General features: G+C 41.2%; 1 protein-coding gene across 4 annotated transcripts in view; it reads left to right on the plus strand.

Annotated features, from left to right (window-relative positions):
• Window positions 1–6,434, plus strand: part of PLCD4 (phospholipase C delta 4) — a 62,147-nt gene extending 55,713 nt beyond the window's left edge. For all 4 annotated transcript variants that reach the window (XM_042453667.1, XM_042453681.1, XM_042453661.1 and 1 more), the window contains exons 15-17: window positions 925–1,060; window positions 3,695–3,844; window positions 5,245–6,434. In XM_042453667.1, coding sequence (XP_042309601.1) covers window positions 925–1,060; window positions 3,695–3,844; window positions 5,245–5,348 — 390 coding nt within the window. In that variant the 3' untranslated portion in view covers window positions 5,349–6,434. The remainder of the gene's footprint in view (window positions 1–924; window positions 1,061–3,694; window positions 3,845–5,244) is intronic.
• The last annotated feature ends 8,846 nt before the right edge of the window (window positions 6,435–15,280 follow it).

Below are 15,280 nucleotides of genomic sequence, written 5' to 3' on the forward strand. Positions count from 1 at the left end.
TGGATGACGAGGTAGAAATAAAATTTGGTAAAATTATTTTTTACATGTTAACAGCGGCTAGATTAACCTTTGCAAGATTCTGGAAAAGTGATAAGGATATAGATATGAATGACTGGCGTATAAAAATATATGAAATGATGGAAATAGATCTATTATCTTCTAAATTGAAGAATGAAGACAACTCTAAATGGAGGACAGGTTGGGAAAAAACTATGTGTTATATGGAAAAAAAGTGGGGTAGAGTTGCAAACATGCTGTCTAATAAGGACATACCGATTTGAATGTTTAAATATTTTTTATTCTTGAAAAGCCATGGATTTAATATTGTGACTTTAGAAATTTAACTATATAATTTATAATATTGTTATAATACGATGGTATGTAAATGTTACAAGTCTGATAGATAAAAGGATAATCTTAAAGTGGATTTGGATTGTTTAAGTACAAATAATAATGAATACTACTTTATGGAGAAATCCTATTGTTTTGTAAACATTGATGTAATTGGTGGAATTTTAAGAGGGAGAAGTCTAAGACTACTGTATATTGAAGGAAAACTCCCTCAAATTAAGAATAAGCGTATGTAAGATAAGCAAATTTATAGTGTGGGAGGAAACAACTTAGAGCTTGACTTCCAAGGATACCAGAGTCACAGGATAATATAAAGAAGACGGTGAAGATTTCAGAGGAAAAGGGAATTCCAGTCAATAAAGGGAAAGGAATTGTGACTAAGGAGACACTACTAATTTAAGCTTACAAGACAAAGAAAAGAAGGGATTAGGAGAAACAATATTGTCTGATAAGAAAACTCTTTACAATATATTATGTTTTATGTATGTGAAGACAACAATAAAAACAAAGAGAGAAAGCAAAAAAAAAAAAACATTGATTGTTCTTATATGTTCATGTGATCTTCTATTCTAGGTTATTAGTGGGCAGCAGCTCCCCAAGATGCCCAACAGCAAAGAAGGTTCCATTGTAGATCCTCTAGTGAGGGTGGAGATCCATGGAGTCCCAGGTGACAATGCCAAGCAAGAGACGAAATATATTGATAACAATGGTGAGCCTATTTTATTGGCCATTGTAAGGAACAGCTGAGCCAAGAGTCATCTAGTTAGGAAAGGAAACAAAGATTGTGTTCTGAGTCCAAAACCTCACTCAGATTTTGTGTAGAGGAAAACAAATTTTGTCATGGGAATAAATTAAGGAAGCGTATCATGCAGCCCTGTAGATGTTGTTGGACTGCAAGTCCCATCAAGTATATCCAGCATAGCCAGTGATAAGGAATGCTGGAAGCGGCAATCCAGAAACATTTGGAGGGCTGCATGATTCTTGCTTCTTGATTAATTGATGCAGACTTAAACTGTTAGATATTTTTAACTTGTCTGAATCACATTGTGGCATTTCAGATTTGGGGAGTATTAAAGCTATTTTGGTAAGAACTGGTGTGGTGGATCCCAAGCAAGCACAAGGATAATCCTTGCCAAGAAAAGCCCAAGCTAGGGGTACCATAACTTCCATAAGTCATTTAAATGCACATAACAACAAACAATGTTGAACTAGGTTTGGGTAGACCTGGGTTCACTGTGGACCTTACCACACAGGGCACAGAAGTAGGGTCAGTTCGCATTGGTCTATGCGTATTTGCGTTATAACGCATCGTTCATTTACACCCACGCTCTCTGAATACGCTTTGCCGATTCGTATTCGCGTCATATCGCATTGTTCTTCCACACCTGGGCAGCCTTCCGAATCAAGGTTTTGTGAATCGGCCAAAGCGTATTCAGGCAAAGCAAGGCAAGTGCAGATTGGATTACCACACCAGCCCAATACAATGTGTATTGGCCGATGCACATCGGCATACATACACATACATACATACATACACATATACACACACACACACACACATATATATATACACACACACACACACAAACTGTGGAGCAGCCGAAAGTGTAATGCTGCATGTATATGCTTACACACACATCTCTGTGTGTGTGTGTATATACATATATACATACACATATATACACACATATACATATACACCCCCCCCCCCGACACAAAAGGTTTCTGCTTTATCTCGTTCAGTGGAAAAATCGCTCCCCAGCCCCGGCTGTTGTGCTAAAAGGGGAAAGGGCCAATGGAAGGAGATGGGGGAAATTCCAGCGCAGCATCATGGGAAATTTGTAACCCGGTGGTCTTGAGGAGAACCAGCGGATTGGATGTACACACCAGCCAAAGCAGCAGAGGTTTCGCACTGGCCATCAATACGGATCCCGTGAATCCACTAATTTTGCGGACTCGCAAAACGGAGGAGCCGGCTGCCTTCAGTTCGGAACCCTGCCATGAATACGCATTGGCCAAAGCGTATTCACGTTATACCGCATTGGTCAATACGTATTCTGAGCTCACAGGTGTGGAACACCAATGCGATATAACGCAAATACGCATCGACCAATGCGAACTGAGCCTACTTCTGTGCCCTGTGTGGTAAGGTCCATTCCCACTTCACAATAATCCTCACTGGGAGACTTTAGGCTAGTTCCTCCTTAAAGAGCTGGAGTATAAAGATAAGCTAAAAAGTGTTGAATGGGGATTGTTCTTGTGCTATTTTGTATTGTTTTGATGTATTTAGCGTAATATTTCCTCACATCATTAGCTGTACTGAAATGTTTTACCTTGAGAAGAGCTTAAAAGTGGGTGGGTGGGGTAATCCCATGGAGCAGAAGAGAGTACATGGAGGAACCAAATCCAAAGTGGGGGGAAAGAAAGTAAATACACCAGCTTTGGAGATGTTGTATTCTAGAAACATGTCAAGAAAAGAGGGGGTTTTGGGACCTAGCAGATTGAAGATTCTCCTGTTGTACTCACAATACTATTTTTTGCCCTTTTTACCATTGGAACTTTGATAGAGGAAGGCATGTGGCCAGTGAATCTACCAGAGCCACTAGGGGGAGGCTTCCAAAGGTGGGCAGCACATCTGCAGAGAGGAAGACCCACAAAATCCTGAGATGCCTGAATACTCTCACAGAATGTAGGATATCATCCTATTTAGCTGTCCTGTCTTTCAGTGGGTCACCATGTCTTGCTTGATTATTGTTTAGATGTCATTTTTGAAATGAAAGTGGAACTGTGCAAGAAGATAACTTTTAGGCCAGGTTCCCAGCTGTAAGACAGCTTGGTTTATAGGCATCTTCTTCACTTTAATTTGGCATTCGAAAAGGCAGCTTTAAAAGTTAGTGGTCACTTGTGAATGGAAATGTAAAGGGACAGGTGAGATTAAAAGATACACTGGAAGAAGCATATTAGGTAGAAACTGCAGCCATAGTGACTGAAGAAAAAAGAATCCTAGAGTTGGAAGGGAATCTTAAGGACCATCTAGACCAATACCCTGCCACGCAAGTATACACAACTAAAGTATTGATGAGAAATGGTCTTCCAACTTCTTTTTAAACACCTCAAATGAAGGCAAATCTATCAGAGAAAGTCCATTCCATGATCAAACATGATCCTAATATTTTGAATGGAATCATTTTTCTTGCAATTTAGTTCATGTCTTAGCCTCTGGAACAACGGAAAACACAGGGGTTTAGGAGAAAGTGCTGGGCCAAGCTGCAATGCAACTAGATGAGACATTGAGATCCTTTGCCTTGCTGATAGTCTTCATTTTCCTTATTTACCTGGGCAGGATTTAACCCACAATGGGGTGAGATCTTTCAGTTCCAAGTATGGGTACCAGAGCTGTCACTTTTGCGCTTTGTGGTGGAGGATTATGACAAGGCATCACGGAATGATTTTGTTGGGCAGTACACACTACCTCTTACTAGTGTCAAACCAGGTGAGTATATCCTCTCTGCATCATGGGTATGGGTCAAGATTGTCTTGTTGTCAGTGTTCAGCCAAGATCTGAAGATGAATGTAGGGTGAATGTCAGTGCCTTTAGCAAAACAGTAAATAGTCACCAGAGGCAGATGTTTGTGTATGTAAGGAAAATAACATAATCTACACCCTGCAATAAAGATTGTTGCTACTTAGCCTCACAGAATGGCAGCACACAGTTTACCAGCCAGAAACTGGTAAAGTGGTTGTCCCTAAAAATCTGAAAAACTCTTAGTTAAATTTGCTTTTTACTTGCAATTCCATAATAGCTCATTTTCCTCACACAATTAATGAGTTGATCTTTCCCCATGAGATGATGCTTAAAAATCATTTGGCAATATGAACAGAAGTGTGAATGGTTCTACATTCAAAAACTGCTGGCAAGCCAGTTTGTCTCTCTCTTTGGTATTTGGCTTCATTGTTATACTGTCCTCCTTACCTTATCCTGATTGCTGCTCTTCCTAGGTTAAGTAGCAATTATATGTGTTTCCATCTCTCCAGGGATTGGCAAGATGGTTGTCTCCAGTGAAAAGACATGTTGCCAGATAGCAATAGAGGACTATATAAATGTGATAGGTGAAATCTGGGAAATATCAGAACTGCCCAAAGAATAGGGATTCTGCACTCAGAATTTGTTAACCAGCTGCAGAGACCAGACAGGAAAAATTGTCTTTAGTGTATTGGAGTCTCCTTCCGTGGAGGTCTTTAAGCAGAGGCTAGATGGCCATCTGTTCAGAATGCTTTGATTTAGATTTCCTGCATGGCAGGGGGTTGGACTGGATGGCCCTTGCAGTCTCTTCCAACTCTACGATTCTTTGATTCTATAAGGATATTTCCTTCTGACTGTGTCATAGGAAGTTCATAGCTTGAGAACACTGCAGGCAGATGGGCTCAGGTTTCTGCCTGGCATCTTATGGTTTGTTTGGGGTTTTTTGTTTGTTTGTTTTTAAAATAAAGTTCTCAAGGAACAAGGCTAGGAACACACATCAGAGAGCTGCTACCAGGCCAAATAGAGTGTACTGGATTAGATGGACCAGTTGCCTGACTCAATCAAGTCTAGCCCTGCCTGTGAGGATGCTTTCTCAGATGGCAGATGTGGTTGGTACATAGCAGCAACAAGGTATTGGGGGGGGGGCATGTGTGCTACATGGCCTGTCTTACACCCCTTTAGTCTGCTGCCCTCAGGTACTGTGGAGGATACTTTCCTGTCATCAGCACTGAAGGATGATTCGACTGCTATGCTGGTTGGCTTTTGTTGATGGAATAGTAGGGGGGGCATGCTCTTGTCATAATGCTTTGGGCCAACTTTACTCAATACAAGGCAGCTTCAGACATTGTCCTATTCTCTCCTCCATTCAGGATACCGCCACATCCACCTTCTTTCAAAGGATGGTACAGGGATCCCACCAGCCTCAATCTTCGTCCACATCCGCCTTGGGGAGTTGTCAACTGAGAGCAAGTGAATCCCACTGCCACATCTCAAAATGTATCTCCTCCCTCTCTCCATCCCATTGTAGTTTGAAGAATGTGGGTGTCTGAACGAACCTCATGGGAGGATGCTATATCACACCATCTCTCTCTGTTCCTATGCAGAACTGGAGTGGACAGAAATGCTATTTTGCACTACTGGAATACTTACTTTAAAAAAAATAATTTTGTATAATTTTGCTGCTATATTATTTTTATTAGTTAAATTATTCTTGTTTGCATGGAGTCTAGCCCTAGGTCTGTCAATCCATATGGTTCTGTAACAAAATCTACCTCCATTGTGTACAGGAGATAGACCACTAGCAGCTTCACCTGGATATAGAACCTACCCCAAGGTGGAATGAATTTCCTTCAGTGTTGCCCATCAGTCATGCAGTTCCAAAGGGCATTTTCCACCTGTCCTCTAGGCTATCTAGAGATATCTTCTAGGCCTCATAAGGGCAAGAAAGTAAGTCTGGCTGGCTGGCTGCTATTTCTAAAGCTTGATCAGACACTAAAAGATTATGCTGTACTTACGTTTGACAATACCTGAAAGAAAATGCACAGGACCTCAGCTGCAGCTTTTGTAGCAACATCTTTGGAGAGATTTCTCTTCACCGCCTCAACCCACTTCCTTTATTCTTTTTTGGGGGGTTGGTGGGTTTTTTGTTTTGTTTTGTTTTTTGTTTGTTTGTTTTGTTTTGTTTTTTGGTCTTGTAGACCAGAAGAGACAGGAGAGAGAGAAATATTGGATTGGTTCTTTTCCTTGCAAACTGCAGATGAAATTGGGAAGGTCTTGCTACATTCCTTTCACTACAGATGAATATACAGTTGTTTTCTTTGCCTCTTATCCTACTAGTGAGCAGCTAACAGTGAATTCACATATGCATGCTGAGCATGATGCCATACATGTAGGATACAAACATTATATATCCAATGATACCCACAAGTAACTAACAATATTTCTCCTGTAGAGACAGTTTACATCTTCCGTTCAAAGTCATTAAGTGATATCTGATCTCTCTCTCTCTCTCTCTGTATGTGCCTTCAAGTCGCCTGTTGACTTATGGCAACTCCAAGAATTTCACAGGGTTTTCTTAGGAAAGGAATACTCAGAGGTGGTCTTGCCAATTCCTTCCATTGGAATATAGCCTACAGCATATTTGTTGGTGGTCTCCCATCCAAGGCTGACCAAGATCAGATGGGATCTAACGCCTTTAGGGTATTTAGGCCCATGCCTCATCTTTGCATGTGTAAATCAGCCCTCAGGCAAAAGCTCTCTTCCACTGACTTCTAGTCAACAGGATGGAAGAGGCACTACTCTTTTCACAGACCAATGGGATTGGCTTTCTATTTGTTCACCAAGAATATCTGGCAGCTAACTCTCTTTTCATACTGAAAAACGTAGATTAGTCCTGAAACAATCTATGAACATAAATTCCAACTGGGAAGAGTTAAGATGTAAAGAAGAAGGTGTCTTTTTCAATATGCAATGCGAACAGTGTCTTCTAGATAAGAACTCTTCCCCATAGGAGTGTCTTAACATTGTATAAAACCTTAGTGAAATCATTCCTGTGCTTCAGGGCATTTACAGTAGCTGCCTGTTAGCATGCGTAATTTAATACAGCCATACAAACTGGCAGCTGGGTTTAGCTAGTTACTCCAAGGCTTACCTCATAATAGGTGAACTCCCATGCTTTTGGACTCTTGCTGTTTCATTTGTTTAAAATTATAGTTAAAAACAAGAGCATGGTAAGCATCAATACAGGAGACAAAAGTATATATTTATATATATTTATTGTTTTATGTACAGCGCTGTGCAAATCTACAGCGCTATATAAATAATAATAATAGAAGCTGGTAACAGGTGGGCAGCTTCTGCAAGATATGTATTTTTAGGTGACAATGGTAGCAAGAATGGGCATAGAGGTCTAGTGGTTTGAAAACCTAAAGGCAAAAGACATCTGAAATAAAAAGTTAGCTGAGAAAAAGGAATTTAGAAGAGAATGGAAGGTTAATTTTATGGAGCATAGCTCCAGGACCCCCCCCCCCTCTCTCCTGTACTAGCAGAGGGACTCTGGGAGCTGTAGTCCAAAAAAGTAACATTTCCAAGCTCTACAACTCAGTAACTACAGAAACTGCCTCTGGATGGGCTAAAGCTGTTGCACTGAGCTTCTTGAAACCTAACCTAGGCAGAAAGAGCACTGTAGCCACAAAAGAAGTGGCAAAGTTACCCTAAAACCACCTTGTTTGGTCACAGCATGCGTACTGTATATGTACTGCAAGTACAATCTCTTTGCCTTGTTCCTAAACTCCATGACCCTCTAGCTCTTTCAACCCTTTTGCTTAACTCAGGTTAACTTTTACAGATGCAATATGTAGATCATTGCATGGAATGCCATTTTCCTCTAATACCGTCTCCTTTGTATGGGGCCAAGCCTCCACATCTACTTGTTGGTTTATTAAAATAAAAACTAGTTAAAAAGGAGTTTAGATGTTCATTTGGGGAGCATGTGTATTAGTCAGTGCAGGTTTACTGATATTCTGGCATTTTGTAAAGCTATAATTCAAGATTCTACAAAGACATGACTTCAGCAAAACTCCACAGACTTTTCTTTGCACCATCTTTAGGAGCACGCTAAAGTAGTTACGGGTGAAATGTGGTCCCAACTGGACTTTTTCTGAGGTGAATTGCCTCACCTGGAGACCTCCAAATGTATATACTGGTATTCACCTTTTCATATCAGTCACCTGCCCCACTTAACATTTAAAAAGGCCCATTTTTCATACCCAAAAGTGGACCATTTTGTTTTGCTGCAGACCATGTCCCCTGGGAGTCCTAGTGGCAGAGCATTATCTCCCAGACCCATCACAGTCATATTATGGTGTGAAAAGGGATGGTAGAAAATAGACATCAATCTTTGGTATTTGGGAGCATTTCCTTATCACTGCAGGAGATTTTGGTTGAAAACACACTGCAGAAATAATCTAGTTTGACACTACTTTAACTGCCCAGGATCAATGCTAGGGAATTGTGGGAGATGTAGTTTTGTGAGGCATTTAGCCTTCTCTGCCAGAGATAGCTGTGGTGCAACTATAAATTACAGTTCCCAGGGCTCCCTAGCATTGAGCCAGGGCAGTTAGAGCGGTCTCAAACTGGATTATTTCTGCAGTGTGCTTTGGACCTTTGTCATCTTTTAGAATCCATGTGCCTGTTGAATATTGAAATGCCTCTTGGAAATCTGGAAACCCATCTAAGGTGGCCTGGCTCACTTGAGGAGGATGCAAGTCCTCACAGCAAAAAGTAGTCAAGCTTATTGCAATTCATAGAATAAAAATTCCCTCTGCCCTTGTCAGGGCAATCCTTTGTTCTCCCTTGTCTGGTTGTTTCCTTGCTCTGCAGACAACCCACTTCTTCTTTTGTGTACTTTTTATTTCCCTGTGTCTTTTAAGTTTGTTCTGCTGGAGCAACAATCCTTGAACATCTCAGGTGTGCATTCAGTGCTCACTATGCCCCTGCCCCACCCGTTTCCATTACTTACAATATGGAGATGCAGTTGCCATTCTGCTCAACTTCAGGATTACCACATTTCTCTTCAGACAGGACTGTGTTACAGAATGGTCTCAGAGGAGAATGAAATTTAACCTATCTTCTCAGCATAGCTGAGGAAAAGCTGCTCCTGTTAAGTTTGTGCCTGTCTTGCACCTTGCACAGCGGTCCTTTCAGAAACAGTTCTACAATGGATTGCAATTACCTCCACTGATGGTGAACAAATCCTTCCAAATTCTGAACAAGCTTGCCAGGTTCTAACCTGTTGCTAGTATGATAAAGCAGAGGAGAGGCAGGATAAATAAACTCTTTCCCCCCTTTCTGATGTCTTTGTACTATGTTTAAGTGGGAACTTTTAGCCTGCCATCAGTTTTCTTTTGAAAAAGAATCTTATGCCCTTGGTACCCACAAATCAATAAAGGCAAGGTTTAAGTCATAAAGTTCCCTGGAAATCTATGAAATAAGCTCACTTACTACACTTGGTATTTCCAGTCAGTGATTTTACTGACTTATCAGGTAGGTTGCAACTTAAATGTCTGTCTGTTATGCAGCTGACATGCCAAAGGCAGGGGATTTGGATGGTAGCCCTCTGTGGTTCTAGCACTTTTCATATTAATATAAATATCACATTTATATGAATTCAACACACATTTAAGAAACTGCAACATTGCAATAATGAAGTCTGAAATTCCGCATAACTTTGAGGCTTCAGTAATGATATGAACTGTATGTTAACCGAATGTATAATAATCTTTCCTTTAAAAAATCACCCAGTGATTAAAGAAGTTTCATAAGACTAAAGCCAGAAATGGAATGTAAAATCATAATAATGAGAATAACCATTCTCCTTAAAGTAATGGGAATTGCATCTTCATAAGTGGATTTATGTATGCGGGAATTAGAATGACCACAGATGATTTACATAACTTTAAAATAGACAATGAATACATTGAAATAGTTCACGTTTTTCCACAGTTTGGCTCAATCATTAATCAGAGAGGAGATTGAAGTCAAGAAATCAAAAGACTATATCTTGGAAGGGCAGCTATGAAGGAACTAGATCCTATTGCTGGGGAAATTATATGGTCCCGCTATAGGATAATTTATGCCCATTTTTATAGACATGTCATTTTGGCGCATAATTGTGATTTATTTTAAATGCACACAGTAGAGGGCACATAAACCCCAGTGTTGGTACTTAAGCCTTCTTTTACTCTAAAATTCTGTTCTGTGCCATAAACCTAGGTGTGGAGTTTTTTGTACATGCCGTGTTGGCCTATACAAATGGAGTGGGGGTTAGTAACAAAATGTGCTTATTTGAGTTTCTATAAAAAACAGATACCTATTATAGCAACCACAAGGAACCAGTGCAGTGTAATACTGAGAGAATTGGAGATACAAGTCAGGTGCCCATTGATCCATAAAATTCACAGAATGATCCTGGCCTAGTTCCTGATTTACCTCAGTTATTGTGAAATTAAAGTAGGAAGATGAAAGCCATTTATGCTAGCTTGTGTTCTTTGGACGAAAGACACAATATAAATATACCAATAAATCAATGATATGCAACAACAGTTCCTCTCTGTGCCGCACACATTATGATATTAATGTTTCGTCTTAAGAGCAGTAGCTTCAACTAATAGGAACAGAGATGTCCTGGGAGCCAAGGGGTACATGCTGCTCCCAGCGTTATGTTCAGAATGAACATTCCCACCCCCGCACCCCAAGCATCAAGATCCTGGATCAGGAAGATATAAAGGTCCACTAGGAGAAATACACTACATCTCCTCTCAACTATCAACAACCCACCATTTACCTGCTGTAACTCTGGCCGTAAACAGGCATTTACTGGCTGATGAAGAGAGCAAGGTGGGAAGCATCCAGCTATGCGTCTATAGCTGGACACACATAGATGTTGCATCCTCTCAGACGTCTTTCACAAGTGCTGCAGGGTAACATTGCTGCATGTCCAGCTATAGAACATAGCTAGATACCTCTCTGCTACCTGGCCACTTTCCACCAGCCAGGAAACGGGCTGGGTTGGGAGTTGGGGATAGAGCAGGTACATGGTGGGTATTGGTGGGGGTGTTTTGTCATTGAACGAAGTCAATAAAGAATTCCAAACACCACCAGTGACTAGGGGTGGGAGGACATATACCTGCATAAGTAGCTATCATTTTCAGGAAAATACAGGATGGGTTTATGCTATTGACTCTACCTTTAGAAACAGAGAAGTGTGAGATTTTTTAGAAGCCACAGCACACTACTTTTACACCTTACAACTGGAAACCTATAAAAGGCTTAGTTTTGCATTGTCTACAAAATAATATAAATACTTGGGAATAATTTTCATAGAAAACTCTAAGGAAAACTGTATTTGTAAGATAAGGCTTACTTTACAAAAGTAGCTTGCCTTAGAAAAGTAAAGTCTGTGGTACAAAGCTTTACAAAGTACAGTTGCAATTTCCGCCTTCTTGTACAGCCTTCTTAGGCAGACACCTGGTACAAGCTTCTGCCCTTCAAGAGACTTTATCAAATGCTCTAATCCTCTAAGAGCTGGAAAAAATAGGTTACTTCAGAGCCAGCAAGATTGGCATGCTTTGCAGAACTGGGAGAGAAGAAGAAAGGGCAAACTCTCTCATCTTCCCCTAAACACACACAATGCATCAATAATTTAAACACTAGATCTTCTCTGTCAGTTATGAAATTCCGGTCAGCAGAAAGCAGCCATTGCAGATTTGAGCTTTCCAGTCAACTGAATATTCTGCAAGTGACTGGAGGATGATGGAACTGAAAGAACCTACTTCCCCTTAAAACAGGAGTGGGCACTCTAGAAGCTAGCTTTCTGTTCTCAAGCCCCTCCAGCCATTATAAGGTCTGCCAAAAATGCAAACAAAGAAAATACAGAAGTGGCTGAATATCCGCTTCTAGTTTTAAAAAGTTCAACAGTGCAGACTCTCTCTCGCGCACGCATACGCATACATACATACATACACACACACACACACACACACACACACACACACACACACCTACCTACCTACCTTATTTAAAGGACAATCTGCTGCTCCTGGAGGTTTCACCTTTTAGGGGCAGAAAAAGGCAGTCATTGGAGAAGGTTCCATGCAGACTTGGAAAAGGTTTGCATGCAGCCTGAGAGCTACACTTTGTCTATCCCTGTCATCAAATATAGCTGGTAGTAGAAAGTCCGGTGTACATGAAACCCAGGCTGGAGCTCCATGGATAAAACTATCTTTGTTCAGATAGAATCATTGGGTTGGAAGAGACCACAAGGGCCATCCAGTCCAACCCCCTGCCATGCAGGAACTCTCATTCAAAGCATCCCAGACAGATGGCCATCCAGCCTCTGTTTAAAGACCTCTAAGGAAGGAGACTCCACTACACTTCGAGGGAGTGTGTTCTAACTATCGAACAGCTCTCACTGTAAAGAAGTTCCTCCTAATGTTTAGCTGGAATCTCTTTTCCTGAAGTTTGCATCCATTGCTCTATGTCCTATTCTCTGGAGCAGCACAAAACAAGCTTGGTCCATCCTCAATATGACAAATCCCTAAACAGGGCTATCATATCACCTCTTAATCTTCTCTTCTCCAGGCTAAACAAACCAACTCCCTATGTCTTTCCTCATATAGGGCATAGTTTCCAGACCCTTCGCCATTTTTGTTCCCCTCCTTTGGATATGCTTCAGCTTCTCAACATCCTTTTTGAACTGTGCTGCCCAGAACTGGACACAATATTCCAGGTGAGGCCTGACCAAAGCAGAATAGAGTGGCACGATTACTTCCCTTGATCTAGACACTATACTTTTGTTGATGCAGCCTAGAATCATATTGGCCTTTTTAGCTGCTGCATCAACTGTTTCATAGAATCATAGAGTTGGAAGAGACTGCAAGGGCCATCCAGTCCAACCCTCTGCCATGCAGGAAATCACAATCAAAGCATCCCTGACAGATGGCCATCCAGCCTCTGCTTAAAGTCCTCCAAGGCAGGAGACTCCACCACACTCCGAGGGAGTTTGTTCCACTGTCGAACAGCCCTTACTGTCACAGGAAGTTCCTCCTAATGTTGAGGTGGAATCTCTTTTCCTGTAGTTTGCATCCACTGTTCTGCGTTCTAGTCTCTGGAGCAGCAGAAAACAAGCTTGCTCCTTCCTCATGTTCAACATGTGGTCTACTAAGACTCCTAGATCCTTTTCACATGAAGCCTCGTTCAGCCAGGTGTCCCCCTACCCTATATCTATGGCCTGTTACAGACTGCCAAAATAAAGCTGCTTCGGGTCTCTTTGGAGGTATGCTATTTAAATGATGCATGGGTCCTATGAGTCTGGAGGTCACGCCAAAGCCACACTCCATTCCTAAGCACTGGAGTGCAGCTTTGGTGCAGCTTCCGGATTCTTGGGATGCATGCATCATTTAAACAGCATACCTCCAAAGAGACCTGAAGCAGCTTTATTTTGGCAGTCTGTAATAGGCCTATGTATTTCTTTTTTTCCCTTTTTTGCCCCAGGTGCAGTATCTTACATTTCTCCATGTTGAAATTCATTTTGTTAGCTCTGGCCCAGCTTTTTAATCTATTAAGGTCATTTTGAATTTTCATCCTGTCCTCTGGGGTATTAGCAACTCCTCCTAATTTGGTGTTATTGGCAAATTTGATAAGCATGCCCCCTATTCGTTCATCCAAGTCATTGATAAAGATGTTGAATAGCACTGGGCCCAGGACAGAACCCTATGGGACCCCAATGGTAACTTCTTTCTAGGATGAAGAGGATCCATTGCTGAGCATCCTTTGGGTTCGGTGGATCAACCAGTTTCTAATTCACCTAACAGTTGTATTGTCTAGCCCACATTTTACTATCTTGTTTGCAAGAATATCATGGGGAGGATATGCTATGTTACCGGATTCCCTTAATCTACCAAACTGATAATTTTATATTTAAAAAATCAGATTACTCAGGCATTACTTGTTTTTGAGAAACCCATGTTGACTTTTAGTGATTGTGGCATTCCCTCCTAAATGTTCACAGACTCTCTGTTTAATGAGCTGCTCTAGAATCTTTCCTGGTATTGATGTCAGACTAACTGGACGATAGTTGTTCGGAACCTCTTTTTCTCCCTTTTTGAAGATCTGGATAACCTTTGCCCCCCTCCCATTTGCTGGGACAATTTCTGTTCTCCAGGATTATTGCCTGTGACTCTGAGATTACATTTGCCAGTTCTTTTAATACGGTTGGATGTAGTTCATCTGATCCTGGAGACTTAAATTCATTTAGATTAACCTGGTATTCTTTACTTATTCTGTGCTGCATTTCTCCTACTGTGTCCTCTGCTCCATTTTCCTCAGACTGAACATTCTTTTCCTTTTGTGAGAAGACTGAGGCAAAGAAGGTGTTGAGTAGTTTTGCCTTTTCTCTGCCCCGTTAGAATTTCTCCATCTTCTCCACACATTTCTATCTTTTCCTTCTTCTTCCTTTTGCTACTGACATACCTGAACTCCCTTCTTCTTTAGTATTCCTGACCCAGTATTTCCCTTAGTTTATTGAAGTCAGCTCTCCTAAAGTCTAGAATGTGTGTCTGACTATGCCTGGCTTTTCCTTTCCACTGTATAACAAACTCCAGGAGAACATGATCACTCCCACCTAGGGATCCAACCATTTGCACCCTATTAACCAGGTCATCCCTACTGGTTAGGATGAGATCTAAAATAGCTGATCCCCTTGTTGCCTCCTCCACTTCCAGCAAATATCAGGATAGCTGAAGTCGCCCATCACTACCACATCTCTCCTTTCCGAATGTGTGGTCATCTGTTCTAGAAAGGCAACATCCAGTTCCTTAGTCTGACTTGGGAGTCTGTAGTAGGCTCCGACAATAACATCCCTGTTGTTTCCTTCCCCTTTAATTTTTATCCAGATGCTCTGCACCTGATTTCCAGGATTTAAGTGCTGGATCTCTTCACAGGTGTATATCCCTGATATATAATGCTATTCCTCCCCCTTTCCTGTTTGGCCTATTCCTCTTAAAATAATTGGATAATTTCCAATAGCACAGCTTTGGCCTTCAGAAAATCTTGTAATTTATGTACCATCATTCTAGCACCAAGACCTTTTGGACATCTATCAAACTGCCTGCCAGATTTTGATGTCATTCCTTCACTTTCAGTCTGCACAGCAGGGCAACGAAGAATTCAGTGCCTTTGAAAATTGAATTGAGTCTAGAGATCCATTTATACACTCACATATTTTACATCCCATATACAGTTATATATATATAAACATAGACAAGTACACACACTTGATCTAGAGAGGCCTCCATTTGTTCCAGTGGGTTTGAAATGGAAGGCCTCCATATGGTCCCAGGGCTAGGT

This window comes from Sceloporus undulatus, chromosome 1, assembly GCF_019175285.1.
Source record: "Sceloporus undulatus isolate JIND9_A2432 ecotype Alabama chromosome 1, SceUnd_v1.1, whole genome shotgun sequence".
Classification (NCBI taxonomy): Eukaryota; Metazoa; Chordata; class Lepidosauria; order Squamata; family Phrynosomatidae; genus Sceloporus; species Sceloporus undulatus.